At 46.1% G+C, this 13,240-nt stretch overlaps 1 protein-coding gene across 1 annotated transcript in view; it reads left to right on the forward strand.

Moving 5' to 3' along the window:
• The window catches only part of RPS6KA6 (ribosomal protein S6 kinase A6), a 626,385-nt gene that overhangs the window by 443,408 nt on the left and 169,737 nt on the right, over positions 1-13,240 (forward strand). Inside the window, exon 16 of the mRNA XM_085607823.1 lies at positions 3,130-3,219. Within this exon, the coding sequence (XP_085463949.1) occupies positions 3,130-3,219 (90 nt within the window). The remainder of the gene's footprint in view (positions 1-3,129; positions 3,220-13,240) is intronic.

The following is a 13,240-nucleotide window of genomic DNA, read 5'->3' on the forward strand; positions in this document are numbered from 1 at the left end:
TAGCATGAGTAATCAATGTAATGTAATCCCTTTAATGTTGTGTGCTGCTAACCCAGTTGGAGCGGTTACAACACAAGATAAATGTGAATCTGTAGTTTTTTGTAGATAACTAGTCAAAACATTAATTTAAACACATTTTTCTGTTCCTGCTTGCCCACTGATGTACATTCGAATAGGATTAAATGATCTGCATTGGAATTCTTTTATTTCATGCAGTAAACCATGCTGTATCTTTTCTGTCACTTGCTGATATATTTCTTTTTGTTCAATATTTAAGTTTTCTTCCAAGTTTCCCAACTCAGTAATATCCTGTTGTGCTTGTTGCATTGCAGTTTCTACTTCATTCATGGCTATTGTTGCTTCATTTTCAAGAATTGGTTGTCCTAGTGGATCTTGACTTGGTGGAACAGAACTTTGACTAATTTGAGAACTGTCTCAAGCTATTTCAGCTGCTATAATATTTTCTTGCTCAATCTCTTCATTTAACATTTGTAGACCCGTTGGGAAAATTGTGCATTGAATGCTATCTTTACATGCATTAAAAGAATCTTCATAGCAATCAAAATCTCCAAGTAGTTCCATTTCACTACGCCAAGGCTTGAAGAGTTGCAGAAGTGCTAAATAGAAAAATTCCCTTTTATCTGTAGTTTCGCAACTGTGTTTCCTGTGGTTAATGAGATTTCTTTTTTTGTGAAGCACTAGCATTATTTATGATGTCAGTAAAGTGATGCTTTCCACACAGGATGCTAAGTTCCAGCAATGTAAAACTAGTGAAAGGTCATAAAACAAAATATGCTAAGAAGTGTTACTGGAGGTGCCCGAGACATAGGTCTACCTACCTTTCATTCTGCTGTGCTTAGAGTCACTACCTGGATTTTGAAAGGGGCCCAAACCCTTGGCTGGCCTAAATTGCTTATATACTTAATTTGAAACTGTACTATTTAACCCCCCCACACTCACCTCTTCACACTGCTTCCCACACATTCTTCCCACTCATTGTATCCCCTGCATCTCATATTCACAACATTTTGCAGTCCTAATTAGAGGAATACTTATGTTTGTAGAGGTACCTTACAAATGCACTTACTCAAACACAGACTGTCATGACTATTTTCTTAGATTAGTTTTGAATTTCTTACAGTTTTCATTGATCCATCCTTTTGTCAACTGGTTTAGTTTGGTCTTTGGCACCACCACATCCCTAGAAATCTTCTTTCAACCCTTCTCACTCGACTCCTACTTGCACTGTCATGTTCAATCTCTACTATTAGGAGACTTTTCTTTGTGTGGTTAGCAGCTCTCTCACGCTCTCTCAAGTGTCAGGAGCGCTGAGTTCTGATGCCGTTAACAGATGTGATGGTCAGTTTTTCACCTCCCTCTTAAAAGTTCCAAGGAATGAGAGAGTGCTTTTTAAAACTACACTGACCTTCTAGTACAAGTGCGGATACAGAATAGATGCCCGATAAAAAGTAGTGCCAGGCAGCAGCACAAGGAAAAAAAAACTAAAAGGCATAAACAAAACCCCTTACTGTTGAGTCCTGAAGACAGATAAGTGAGGTAATTTCTTAACAGGTGGTTTGAAACGTAGCTTGTAAATGGGAGTGTGTACAAACAGAAAGTCACCTTGCTTTTGCAAACAGGACTTAAGTGCAGAGTATTTTGGCTAATACTCAAATTTGCATATTTTTAAAAACTTGGGAAGATTTGTGAAAATCCAAGCTTGCTATGTTAAAAAAGATTTTTATTAAAGGGTGGTGCTTTAGTGGTCCTTTGGAATAGTGAGATCATTTTCCTCTCTCTGCCACCCAGGACAGTAGGTGGACTGATGCTACAGGGCAGCCAGCCCTTCCTCTGTTCTGAGCCACCACTACTTCCAGCATTCACCCAAACCTCCTTAATCATCTTTCTATCAGCAGAGCCTCTTTGAACCGTGCCATTCCACAACCAGCAACGTCTCATGCCCATTGTGGGGAGTATTGTAGCCTTGATTTCCTGCCACAGGATATCCCATTATTAGGACAGTCTGCAGTAGAAAATAGTCACTGTTGTTGTCTTGGTGTATTAAATTTCACTTGGGTGATGTTGGTGAAATATCTTGGGAGTTGACAATAGCAAATATTTTTGTCTACACAGGTAAAGTATATCAAGTATGAGTACCTTAACTGAAACATGCAAATCTTCAGCTTGCAGTTGGATTGGAGCTAGAAGGATTGGACTAAAGTTTGCAAGAATAATGCTAACAGGAGTGTAGAATCGAACAGTAGGAAGGAGTAAGCCAAATGAGATATAAGGAGGTATAAGTCAGCACATGGGTTGCTTGGATTCAAGTAAAACAGGACATACTTGATGTTTGAGCAGGAAAGCTTGAACTGAAGGGTCATTCTTAAAGGGGAGACATGATGAAATAAGTTTTGCAGATTTGTAAAGTGCACTATCACCCAGGAGGGTATCCTAGAGCAGGTGTGAGCCTAGCCAAACCTGGGGCCTTGTGGGACTATTCGAAAAGCCAGGTCTTCAGCTTGATGTGGAATTCAATAAGTGAGGAGAAGGATGTTACATTTAGTGACATGTCGTTCCATGCTTTAGGAGCAATGTAGAAGAAGGCTTGACCGCCAGATCTGTTTTATCTTATGGCGGGAGGTGTGCAAAGAGGATTCCTGACAAGTGAAGGTGTATGGAAGGTTTGTGAAAGCAGATTCAAATGTTAAAGCATAATGGGCCATTGTTATGTAGTGCCTTTAAAGAGTGTGGGAGAAGTTTAAATTGTGCTTGTTTGTTTATGGGGAGCCAGCGGAACTCCTTCAGGAGTTGGGAGCACTGTGTGGTAGGTTAAGAGCAAGCCTGGCTGCCGAGTTCTGAATGGTCTGCAGCCTTCTGCTGAGTTTTTTGTTGCTCTCGGCATAGAGGGTGTTCCTGTAGTCTAACTTGCTTGTGACCAGAGCGTCCATGACGGTTTTCCAGTGTGTAGCCGATTTATCTTGATTTTTCCATAAACATTGTTACCTGGGAGTAGGGATGTTCTCATACCCTTTGGTACTGTAGGTTACACATTTTCTTTCTCAGTTAAAAATATCACTTGATTGTCTGCAATTTTTCCTTCTTAAACTAAAGCTGTATTTCTCTATTTAGATTATAGACAAAAGCAAAAGGGATCCATCTGAAGAAATTGAGATTTTAATGCGCTATGGACAACATCCAAACATTATAACTTTGAAAGATGTAAGTACCCTGTTCATTTTGCATTATAACATTCCACAGTCAGATGTCCTTGATTCGTTATGAATGCAATAAAAATAAAACTCCCAAAATGTTCTTATCCATTATATTTTGTTTTATGTGCCTCATGAAATTATTTTACCACTTCATAAATTGCTATTTAGGGATCACACACTTTCTCTGAATTAAACACAAACACTTTTTAAAAGAAATAATTTAGAAAAAATGAAAATGACAGCTTTGGGAACTTTTAACTGTAATAAGTATGTTATTTTTAGTGACTTTCTCAAATTGTTATCATTTAACAATAACAGTGTTTAGCATTTATTCTGCTGCACCTGCCTACGATGTATGCATTCTATCAGTTCGTTTTGATAGAATGATACAAGCTAATGATGTAGCTTCAGTGTTAAATCTCTAACACTTGACTAGATTATAGTATTTGTGTGTGTCCCAATCACTTTGATTTTCAATAGGATTATTAATGGCTTATACTTGTAATGAGGCAAAGTGGGTTTGAAAATCAGCCAGTATGTTCAATATAATTAAGTAAATTGGACCTTAACATTGTTGCACTCAGCTGTTCCATTGTATTTCTAAATATGAGCATCTGTTCTGTAGTAATCAAGTAAAAATGTACCTTTTCTGATGGATACTTTTAACCGCAGATTACTCACCTTGTAAATATTCCCCAGGCATCAGACTGGATTCTGAAACTTCAAACCAGGACTCCTGCATGCCAGTGAGTGGTGTTTGTGTGGCATCTCACCAATGTCATTACGGTTTGGACGTGGAGCCACATATAGGCACCAGCCAGGTATGCTGACATCATTAGATGTGGCTCTGAAGATATTCCTTCATCTTTTGACATGCTTTCCTACCTACATTTTCATACTGTGAAGGACTCCCAAAACATTAGGTTTTAAGTCTTTTTGGGACTATAGAAAAGAGAAATCTCCAGTAGGTATACCTGTGGTGGCTGAGATCCGAACATAGCTCCAGGTCCTACGGTGACCTCGCCCAGATAAACCCAAAGGCCATAGAGACCGCAGGGCAAAATTCTGTTGCCAAACATCGAAAAACTCTATGCCATGATCAGTTGAGGTCAAAAGGTAGGTTGGGCTCCTGACGTCGTTGCAGTGGCAGATATTTGTCTTGATCGAAGTCATCGAGTAAGTTGAACAAAAAACATAGGTAATCAAAGCGGACCCAGCATCTTCTCAAACTCCAGAAAGGGTGCTAAGGTGTCAATGATTTCCCGGTCTCGCTTAAGATCCCTGTTGTAGTTGATTCCAAACTTGTGTCTGATGCACCTGGAATTTTGGTGTCTGTCAGGTTGATGCCTTTTGTGGGGCCATGTCACTGAGCTTTGGCACTTTACCACTTCCCTTCGGCGCACCATCGGGGCCCAAGGTTCCATGAAGGCCTCCAGTCAGATTTATGTCAGCAGGTCCACCCTCAGTGCTGTCTGTTCCCTCCTAACCAACTTCATGTTCTTAACCTGTCCTGGTCACTTTGGTCTCCGGTCGGCCAAGGGCCCCTTTCACATAGACGCTGGTGTCGCCAGCTCCGTAGGAGAAGTGCAGAACCCATCCTGCTCTCCAATGCTGAACCAAACTTATACCAACCTTCTGGCAACCCCTCTGATTCTGATACCTTGTCTTTACCTCGCGGCAGAGCACAGGTATTGCACAATCAGACATGACAGTTTTGATGAACTGGATAATTTGTCCTAATATATAAAGAGAAAATTGGTATGAGAAGCTACAGTATACCAATGATCTATACACCTCCCTAGACACTGGCCTGGTTTTCCCACCTGGGGAAAACACCTCTCTTGCTGTTGTGATGCAGAGAGCAGCCGAAGTACTTGATTTACACCATCTAGGTAAAGACTAATGTCCTCACAAAGGTCCTTTAACTGTGCCAGGCAACTACAGAACCTATCTTACTCTTCAACTGGGCTCTCATGGTTTCCCCAGACACAGACAAATCGCTCTATGACATATACTAACACCAGGCTGACTTTACGCAGCAGCCTAAGACTGAGAGCTTGGCAGTACAAGCCTTCACAAGTACGGGGAATCCTAATACCTTTCCCACCACCCCACACAATTGTGAGTCAAAATGCTTTGTAGCTTTTGGGAAGTGTATATGCTTGTTTGCCATCCTTGTTCTCAGGTGTGTCAGCACCAGTATCCTTTTAGGTCGCTACTCACCGCATGGGACTCGTTGGCCCTAATTTTTCCCGCTGTCCCGGACGACCTACGGGCTGCACTCCCTAGGATATTCAGGATGAATGTGACACCGCAAAGTTTGTCATCTGCTGCTGCTTGTACACAACCAGCTGCTTCAGATGGGCAAGTAGAACAAGCATGGCCCTTCAGCACCATGCCCGGATGAAGACTAGGGGCTTCTCTGGAGATGTCCAGGCATCTTTAATGGACATGTCATTCAATTGCTCTTGCATTTTTGGTGAGAAAGGAGGTTCAGCCATGGAACGATTTAAGGACAGGAAATGTCTGTGTGACCCCACCAGGCAATTGCACCATCAATTACCTACTCTGTGGCTATGAAAGGGGTTTTCACTTCCAGTGACGACAGACCCCAATGCCAGCCCAACAAGAGTTCCAACCTTCTTCTGTTGCAGTAGCAGGGCAAGGTGTTGTACCCGGGCCTGCGCAATATGTCTCTCTATGCACAGAGGTTGAGCGTTGGCAGCTGACTACATTTGACCTTTATCCTCAGGCTGTTAAGATCTTCTTGCTGGCGAGGCGTCAATCTATGAAATTGGTTTACGCCAGTCATTAGAAAAGATGTGTGGCTTGGTGTGGCATGTGCCAAATTGGTCTGCTATAAGCAAAGATATCTGCAGTTTCTTATTTCTTAGTCACTGGGGCAGCAAGGACCTGCTCTGGGCACTGCTAAGGCCCTTCCTGCTTTTTTGAAGTTGTTGGATTATCCTTCTTTATTTAACTCACACTGTTGTGATGAGATTTTTTTAAAGGTTTATTACACTGTTTTCTACCAAACTTGTTTGCTATACCACAGAGGACTTCAATTTAGTTCTCACTTTGTGTTGTTGAGCTGCTATGCGGTTGTCCATTAAGGGGCCTGACCTTAAAAGTGGTCTTTCTCATCGCCATAACATCAGGTAGGCATGTGAGTGAGCTTCCTTCAACCCAACTTATACAACATTTTTCCCGGATTAGTTGGTTTTGAGAACCCGAACTTCCTTTCTGCCAAAAGTGGTCACTCCATATCATGTCAGTCAGGTTATCATTTCCTGGTTTTCTTTGCTCCACCTCATTCCCCTAAGGAGGAAGGGGTATTCCATTGTTTGGATCCTAAGAGGGCACTAAGCTTTTATGTAGATTGCACCAAAGAACATTGAGCGGATGGCTAGATATTGGGTTTTCTGGGGAAAAGAGGCTAAGGAAATCCAATAACAGGCCATATCCCAGAGGATTGTTTTCTACATTTATGATCTGCTGCACAGTGGATAAAAAGCAGCCTCCAGAAGCCTTTATGGCTCCTTCCACTATGGCTAAAGTTGTTACTCCTGTTCTGGCATGCAGAGTTTCTGTCCTTGATACTTATAATGCAATTACATGGCGGTTTGTTCATATATTCAAGAAGCACTACTGCCTCGACAGTGTGCTCCATTAAGAAAGGACTTTTTCCCACTCAATCCTGCTGGACTTTTTCTTCTGACCCAGTTTAGATCCACCCCCTCGGAAGGTATGGCTATGGTATCTATTCACATTGTAAGGAATCTGCAGTTAGAAGTACCCGTCAGAAAAACAAGTTACCTACGTTTGGTTTGATCTTTTTGGTGGGCACTCTATTCAACTACAGATTCCTCACTTACCTTCCTTGTTGTCTTCACTGAACTTTTTTTCCCTTTAAAATGGTCCCAATGCATAACTTTGTACACTGGCCATTGCAAATTTGCTTATAGACTTTGCATCTGAGGGTGTCGACAGCCTAAGCAAGCAACTGACATTACTGTGCATAGGTGGCACTTGTATGTGGCTCCACTTGTCACTTCAAGAGCAGAACGACGCTTGCGCGGAATCACACAGTGTCACCTACTCGTGCGCAAAAAGACTGCTTTAAAGTTTCTGAATACAGTCCGAATCCTGTGGAATGTTCACGAAGTGAGGAATCTGCATTTAGATAGAGTATCCACCAGAAATATTGTTACTGAAGATAAAGCAACTTGTACATCTGGAAAGTGCGTTTGAGCTTGCTTAAGAAGTCATGGATCCGGCAAAATTCATTCCATTGAGTTAAATTAGATATCCAGAATATTGTATAAAAATAAGATTAACCTTCATCACCTTTATTTGTCTGACATGTAGTTTTTTTAAAATAGTGAAGGGTACCGTCAAAGCATTTAAAAAACTGATGGTGTGATGAGTAAAAACCACCACTCCTCCAAACAGATGCGATCGGTCACACGTAAATGGCATAGATTGTAATGATGATTACATTCCACTGTTCCGACTTATGACATTTCCTTTGAAGTAGCAGAGAGAAGGCACTAACATGCTAATTTAGTGTTTTCTTTGTAGAATTTATGGCTGCCTATGTAATGGTACTATATATTTACTGTGAAAAACAAGGCAGCATCTGTGAGGCCTGCACAAATAACATGACTACATTTGTCCTTCATTGGGAACCAAACACCCAATTGTAGCGCCTGACTCTCAGAGGGTAGCGTTGCAGAGCAGTCTGAGGCTTACTCAAGGGAGGTGGTGCGGGCTAGTAATTGCCATTTGCGGGTGCGCAAAAATAACACTCAATAATTGATTTTCCAGTCTGTACTTTGCTTTATAAAAGTAAGAGTACATTTATTAAACACACACACTACTCAATACTATGCACCAATTTACAAATATACATAAGCTGTTGGAATTACTTTGTGACATTGCATAACATCTCCACCCCTCCCGCGGGGGGGGTCTAGTACCACCACTCCCATGTCTGCACATCATCTTGCCCCCAATGCAGTTAGTTGACCATAACCTGGAGCGAGGGCCCTGCGCACTGGCACCATCCCAGTGGCGACCCCCCCAGTATCTCAACAAGCATATAAATTAGGTAACCCTGTCTTGGTGACACACGACCCTGACTGCGCATTTCCTACTGATCATGAAGTTTGCACCTCTACATCTTAAGGGCTAGCAGTCGGGGTTCTTCACCTAAGCGCAGCAGCAAGAATACATGTTTAAGCATCACTTTAGAATGAGGGTACTCCTCACCTTTGTGCATCATTAGAAAGCATTGCAATTACAGCCCCTAAAGGCATCACAGATGAAATGACAGGATTACGCCTATACAGCCAGACACCCTAGCAGGAATGTCTGGCAACATAACCCCACTGTGCTTATGACATCACCTTACACCAGTACTTCACATTAAACCTTCAGTCCCTCTAAAAGAAATAACACTAGTAAAAGCATTTCTGGTGCAATTACACCTCTTCACCTCTGGGGGATGCCCTTCTCCAGACATCCCCAACTCAGCCCTTCACTCCTGGATGCACTCCTCAATACACCCTCAGCTGTAGAACAAAAGTTCCAGCCCAGACGGTGTTAAATCAGACTGAGCCCTTGAGGGGTTATTCCTTTCAAGTCCCCATGTGACTTAGGGAGGGACTCCTCTTCGTGCTGGGGCGGGGGGGGGAGGGAGACTGCGCTTCTTCAGCAGCTCCCCCAGCACCTTTGCACATGTATGGTGGTGACCCCGTTCTCCTGGGGCCACCACAAGCAGTGAAAATGCTGTGTTTCCCTTGCAGGACAGTCTTGGCCTGCAAGGCATTATGGGTTTTGCCGCATAATTGATGACTGGCTCTCCCGCTGCTCCGGGTAGAGCCGCCATGTGGGCCTCCGACCACTTCTTGGGCCTCGGTGGGTGGCCCAGTCCCACCCGGACCCCCAGGTAAGGATCAGCGGCTCGGGGAGCCCACCCCCAGCCACTGCTGCTGCTTATCGGGGGCCCGGTCCCACTCGGGCCCCTGGATCCTCCTCGGGGAACCCCAGTCCCACCCGGGGTCCCCACAAGGCTCCATCGTTGTAGGGCAGCCCGGGGAGCCCACCCCCGGCTGCCCCCGCCGGCTCCCCACCTGGCCAGCACCCTCGCGTGTTGCTGCAGGAGCCAGCACAGCTCTTCTCGTCTGCCCGCTCTTGCGGGCAGACACGCAGCTTCGGCCGGGGAGTGCGGCGGCACTCCCCCGGCCTCCTTCTCCACTGCGGCCCGGGGATGGGGCCCCAGGGCCACCTTCTCGGGGGGCGGCTCGGACCACCTTCCTTCGGCGAGGGCCAGGGTGGGCTCCTGGCACCCCGTGGGCGCCACCTCCTCTTCTTAGGGGCCCGGGGAAGGGGTCCTGGGCCTAGTTTTTGTGGGGGGGCGTATTGTATTGTATGAGGTGCTTGTATAGCGCAGCTGTCACCCAACGGGTATCCTGGCACTTAGAGACCTGATGAATATGAAAATTAGGACAGCAGGAACCCACTGAGCTCTAATCAAGAAGCTTACTTCCTAGTCCTGGCAAATAGCCAGGTCTTAAGGTTCTTCCTGAAGCCCATCAGGGAGTCGTCTTGCCTGAGGTTTTGAGGTAGCTCATTCCAGAGACCTGCTGCTGCTGTACCAAAGGCCCTGCCTCCCATCCTGGCTGTCTTAACTCTAGCAATGGAAACCAGACTTTGACTGGCAGATCGCAGAGGTCTTCTGGGCACATACCAGGAGAATCTCTCTCGCAGGACCATCGGTCCTATATTATGTAAAGCCCTATATACCATGCATAGGGACTTAAAGATAAAACTATCTCTGATGGACAGCCAGTGGAGGTCCCTAAGAGCCAGAGTGGCAGACGAGCAGCGCTGTCTATCAAGAGCCAGTTTGGCCGCCATAGACTGGACTATTTGCAACCCCTGCAGGATGTATTGAGGGGCGCCCAAATACAGGGAGTTGCAGTAGTCCAGTCTGCCCAGAATTATGCTTCTAACCACCAAGGGTCTAGCCTCACTGGGTAGAAGGGGAAGAATTCGCCGAAGGGCTCTCAACAAGGCAAAGCAGATACTAATTGTTTTATTGGCCTGTGACTGCATCTGGAGGTCCTCATCCACCAAAACACCCAGGTTGCAAACCATATTTGCTGCCACTATAGGGTCCTCCTCAGGCCTAAGTCTAAATTCGCCCAGTAGGGGTTTAGACCTTCTTGCTGCAGAATAGTACAGCAGTTCTGTCTTCCCCCCATTGAACTGTAGGGAGTTGGCCTTCAGCCAATCCGAGACCTGGCCCATACACGCCTGGAAGATGTTCATAGGCACCGCGTGCTTTCCTTCCAAGGAGAAAAGCATTTGAGTGTCATCGGCGTCATTAACCAGGTCGACCCCATAGGATTTTATATTCGGGATCAGAGGGCGTAGGTAGATGTTAAAGAGGATCGGGCTAATTGCCGAGCCCTGAGGTACTCCGTGACAAACCGGAAACTTTGGGGAGGCAAATGGCGCCATGATTACCACCTGTTGTCTATTTGATAAATAGGATTGCAGCCACTTCAAAACACAGCCCCTCACCCCCAGCCTCTCCAGCCTCGTGATCAGTACTGCATGATTAACTGTGTCGAAGGCAGCCGACATATCCAGTAACACCAACACAGAGGAGTCACCGTTATCGGCGCGCATTCTTAACTTATCCAACACGGTAGTCAAAGCAGTCTCCGTTCCGTGCCCAGGCCGGAATCCGAACTGGTCCCTGTCCAATAGATCGTTTTCTTCAAGATAGCACGACAGGGACTTACTGACCATTTTTTCCAAGATATTAATAGGAAATGGCAGGAGGGATATAGGTCGAAAGTTGGCTGGTATTGAAGGATCTAGAGATGGCTTCTTCAACAGGGGAGTTACCACTGCCTGCTTCCAAGCCTCAGGTACTATTCCTTCACTCAGGGATTGGCAGCATATTTGTCGCAACCCTGGAAATAGATCAGAACCATACTCCTTCCAGATCTTATGTGTGAGGGGGATCAAGAGGTGACCCAGAGGATATCTCCTGGGCAATGGAGTTGAAAAGTGCTTCAGTAATAGGTTGGAAGTGCTTGAGGGATATGTCGGTTCGAATTTCCTCGTCACCTACCTGGGTATAAATAACACCCTGGTTGAACCTTCCCACAATTTTTGCGACCTTGTCGTTAAAAAAAGTGGCAACTTCCTCACAAAGTTTTTGTGATGCCTGCGTTTTATTGGCCAAGCACCCGGGGTTTGAAAGGTCCCTCATGATTTTAAAAAGAGCCTTTGTACCATTGGGCGCCTGTAGAATAGAGCTGGCATAAAATTGTGATTTGGCCCCAATGATGGCCTGTTTATATTGAACCTGTACTAATTTCAGTGCTTTCTTATCTGTAACTGAATATGATCTGCGCCACTTCCTCTCGGCCTGTCGGCGAGCCGCGCGTATCAGTTGCAGCTCCTCACTAAACCACGGGGCCGAGGGTTTCTTCCTGTTCTTAATCTTTTTTAACGGGGCACAGCCGTCAAGGATGTTGGTTATATAATTACTATAACTGTTGTAGTTCTTGTCTACTAACTCGCCAGGATTAAAAAGGGTCTGATTTTGAAAAAGAGGGGCTTGGCTGTCCTTTGGCAATTTCCTCCAGTCCCTACCCCACCGATAGGTAGTTTGAGCTTTCCTGTACTGTATGGCTTTGGGAATGGTCATCCTAAAATGTATAATGAAATGGTCAGTCCAGTTTAAAGGCAAAATGTTAAGCACTTCTGTTTCGGCCTGATTAGCAAACACCAAATCTAGCACGTGACCTCCCTGGTGAGTTGGTTCTTGTATTAATTGATGTAGACCAAAGTTCTCACAGATTTGGCTTAGAGACTGCAGATGGTTCCCTGGGCTCCCGATATCCCAGAGGTTGAAATCACCTAGGAATAGCATGGCGCTCCCCAGCCTTCTGTCTTCGCGGGGGTGGGGGGTGCGACGGCGCTCCCCCGCCTCCATCTTTGGTGGGGGCCAGGGTGTGCTCCTGGCCCCTCTGCAGGGCACGCACCTTCACGGGGCAACAGCGCTCCCCGGCTTCCCTTCTTCTGGGGGCAGCCCCCGGGGACCGGACCCACCCCTGGGGCATCTCTGAGACCGGCGGCGGAGCCCCATGCGCTCCGTCGTCGGTCTTCTTAGGAGTCAAAGGTCGCCTACCTTCTGGGGGCCATATCTTAGCCCCTGGGGGTCCAATCTGCCCCATTTTCGCGCCTTCTTGCTCCTGGCGGCGCCTCCCTGCCACTGGGAGCACTCCCCTTCGCCCTCCGGGTCTCCAAGAGGGTGCATTCTGCAGGGAGCGGTCTTTACTGGCTCCCTGGGCCAGACTTTCGCCTGGCTCTCCTTTTGGGCCTCTCTTCTCCCTGCGCAGAGGCCCCTGCTTCTGCACACCGGTCCTGGGCTCTTCTTCTGGTGCTGTCATGGGCCCTGGGGGGGAATCAGGGGGTCTCTCCTTCCAACTGCCTTTTGCCAGGCTCCAGCACCTTCCGCCTCAGCAGGCCACACCCCAGAGAGAGCTTCTCTTCCTGTGTAAGCACTTTTTAAAAATTGAGTAGGGAACTGGCAGGAAGTCTCTGTTGGTCCTATCAAACAGCGACACATCACTTCCCTGCCCCTGCTCCCTCCTACTTGTCCAGCCTCTGGGTTTGTTCAAAATGGAGTCGTCCAGGGTCTCTGGCCACATGATCTCTGAAACCCCTTCCCGCCACGCTGCCTTCCCTCCTCGGTGCAGCCTGGTGCCTGGCACCCAGTGATCGATGAGCCTGTAGCCCTACCCATTTCTCTTCCTGGAGAGGAGGTCTTAGCTTGTGGAAGGAAGGTTATCAATCCATCCTGCTGAGGTCAGCCCCCAGCCAGGGTCTGGTCATGGTTGGCTCAGAGAAATATGACAGTTCTGTATGACCCAAAAGCAGTAAAAATATGACTTTGGACTCTACAGAATACTTCTTTTCACATCCGCTACAGTGGACGTTAG

This window comes from Triturus cristatus, chromosome 5_2 (genome assembly GCF_964204655.1).
Source record: "Triturus cristatus chromosome 5_2, aTriCri1.1, whole genome shotgun sequence".
NCBI lineage: Eukaryota > Metazoa > Chordata > Amphibia > Caudata > Salamandridae > Triturus > Triturus cristatus.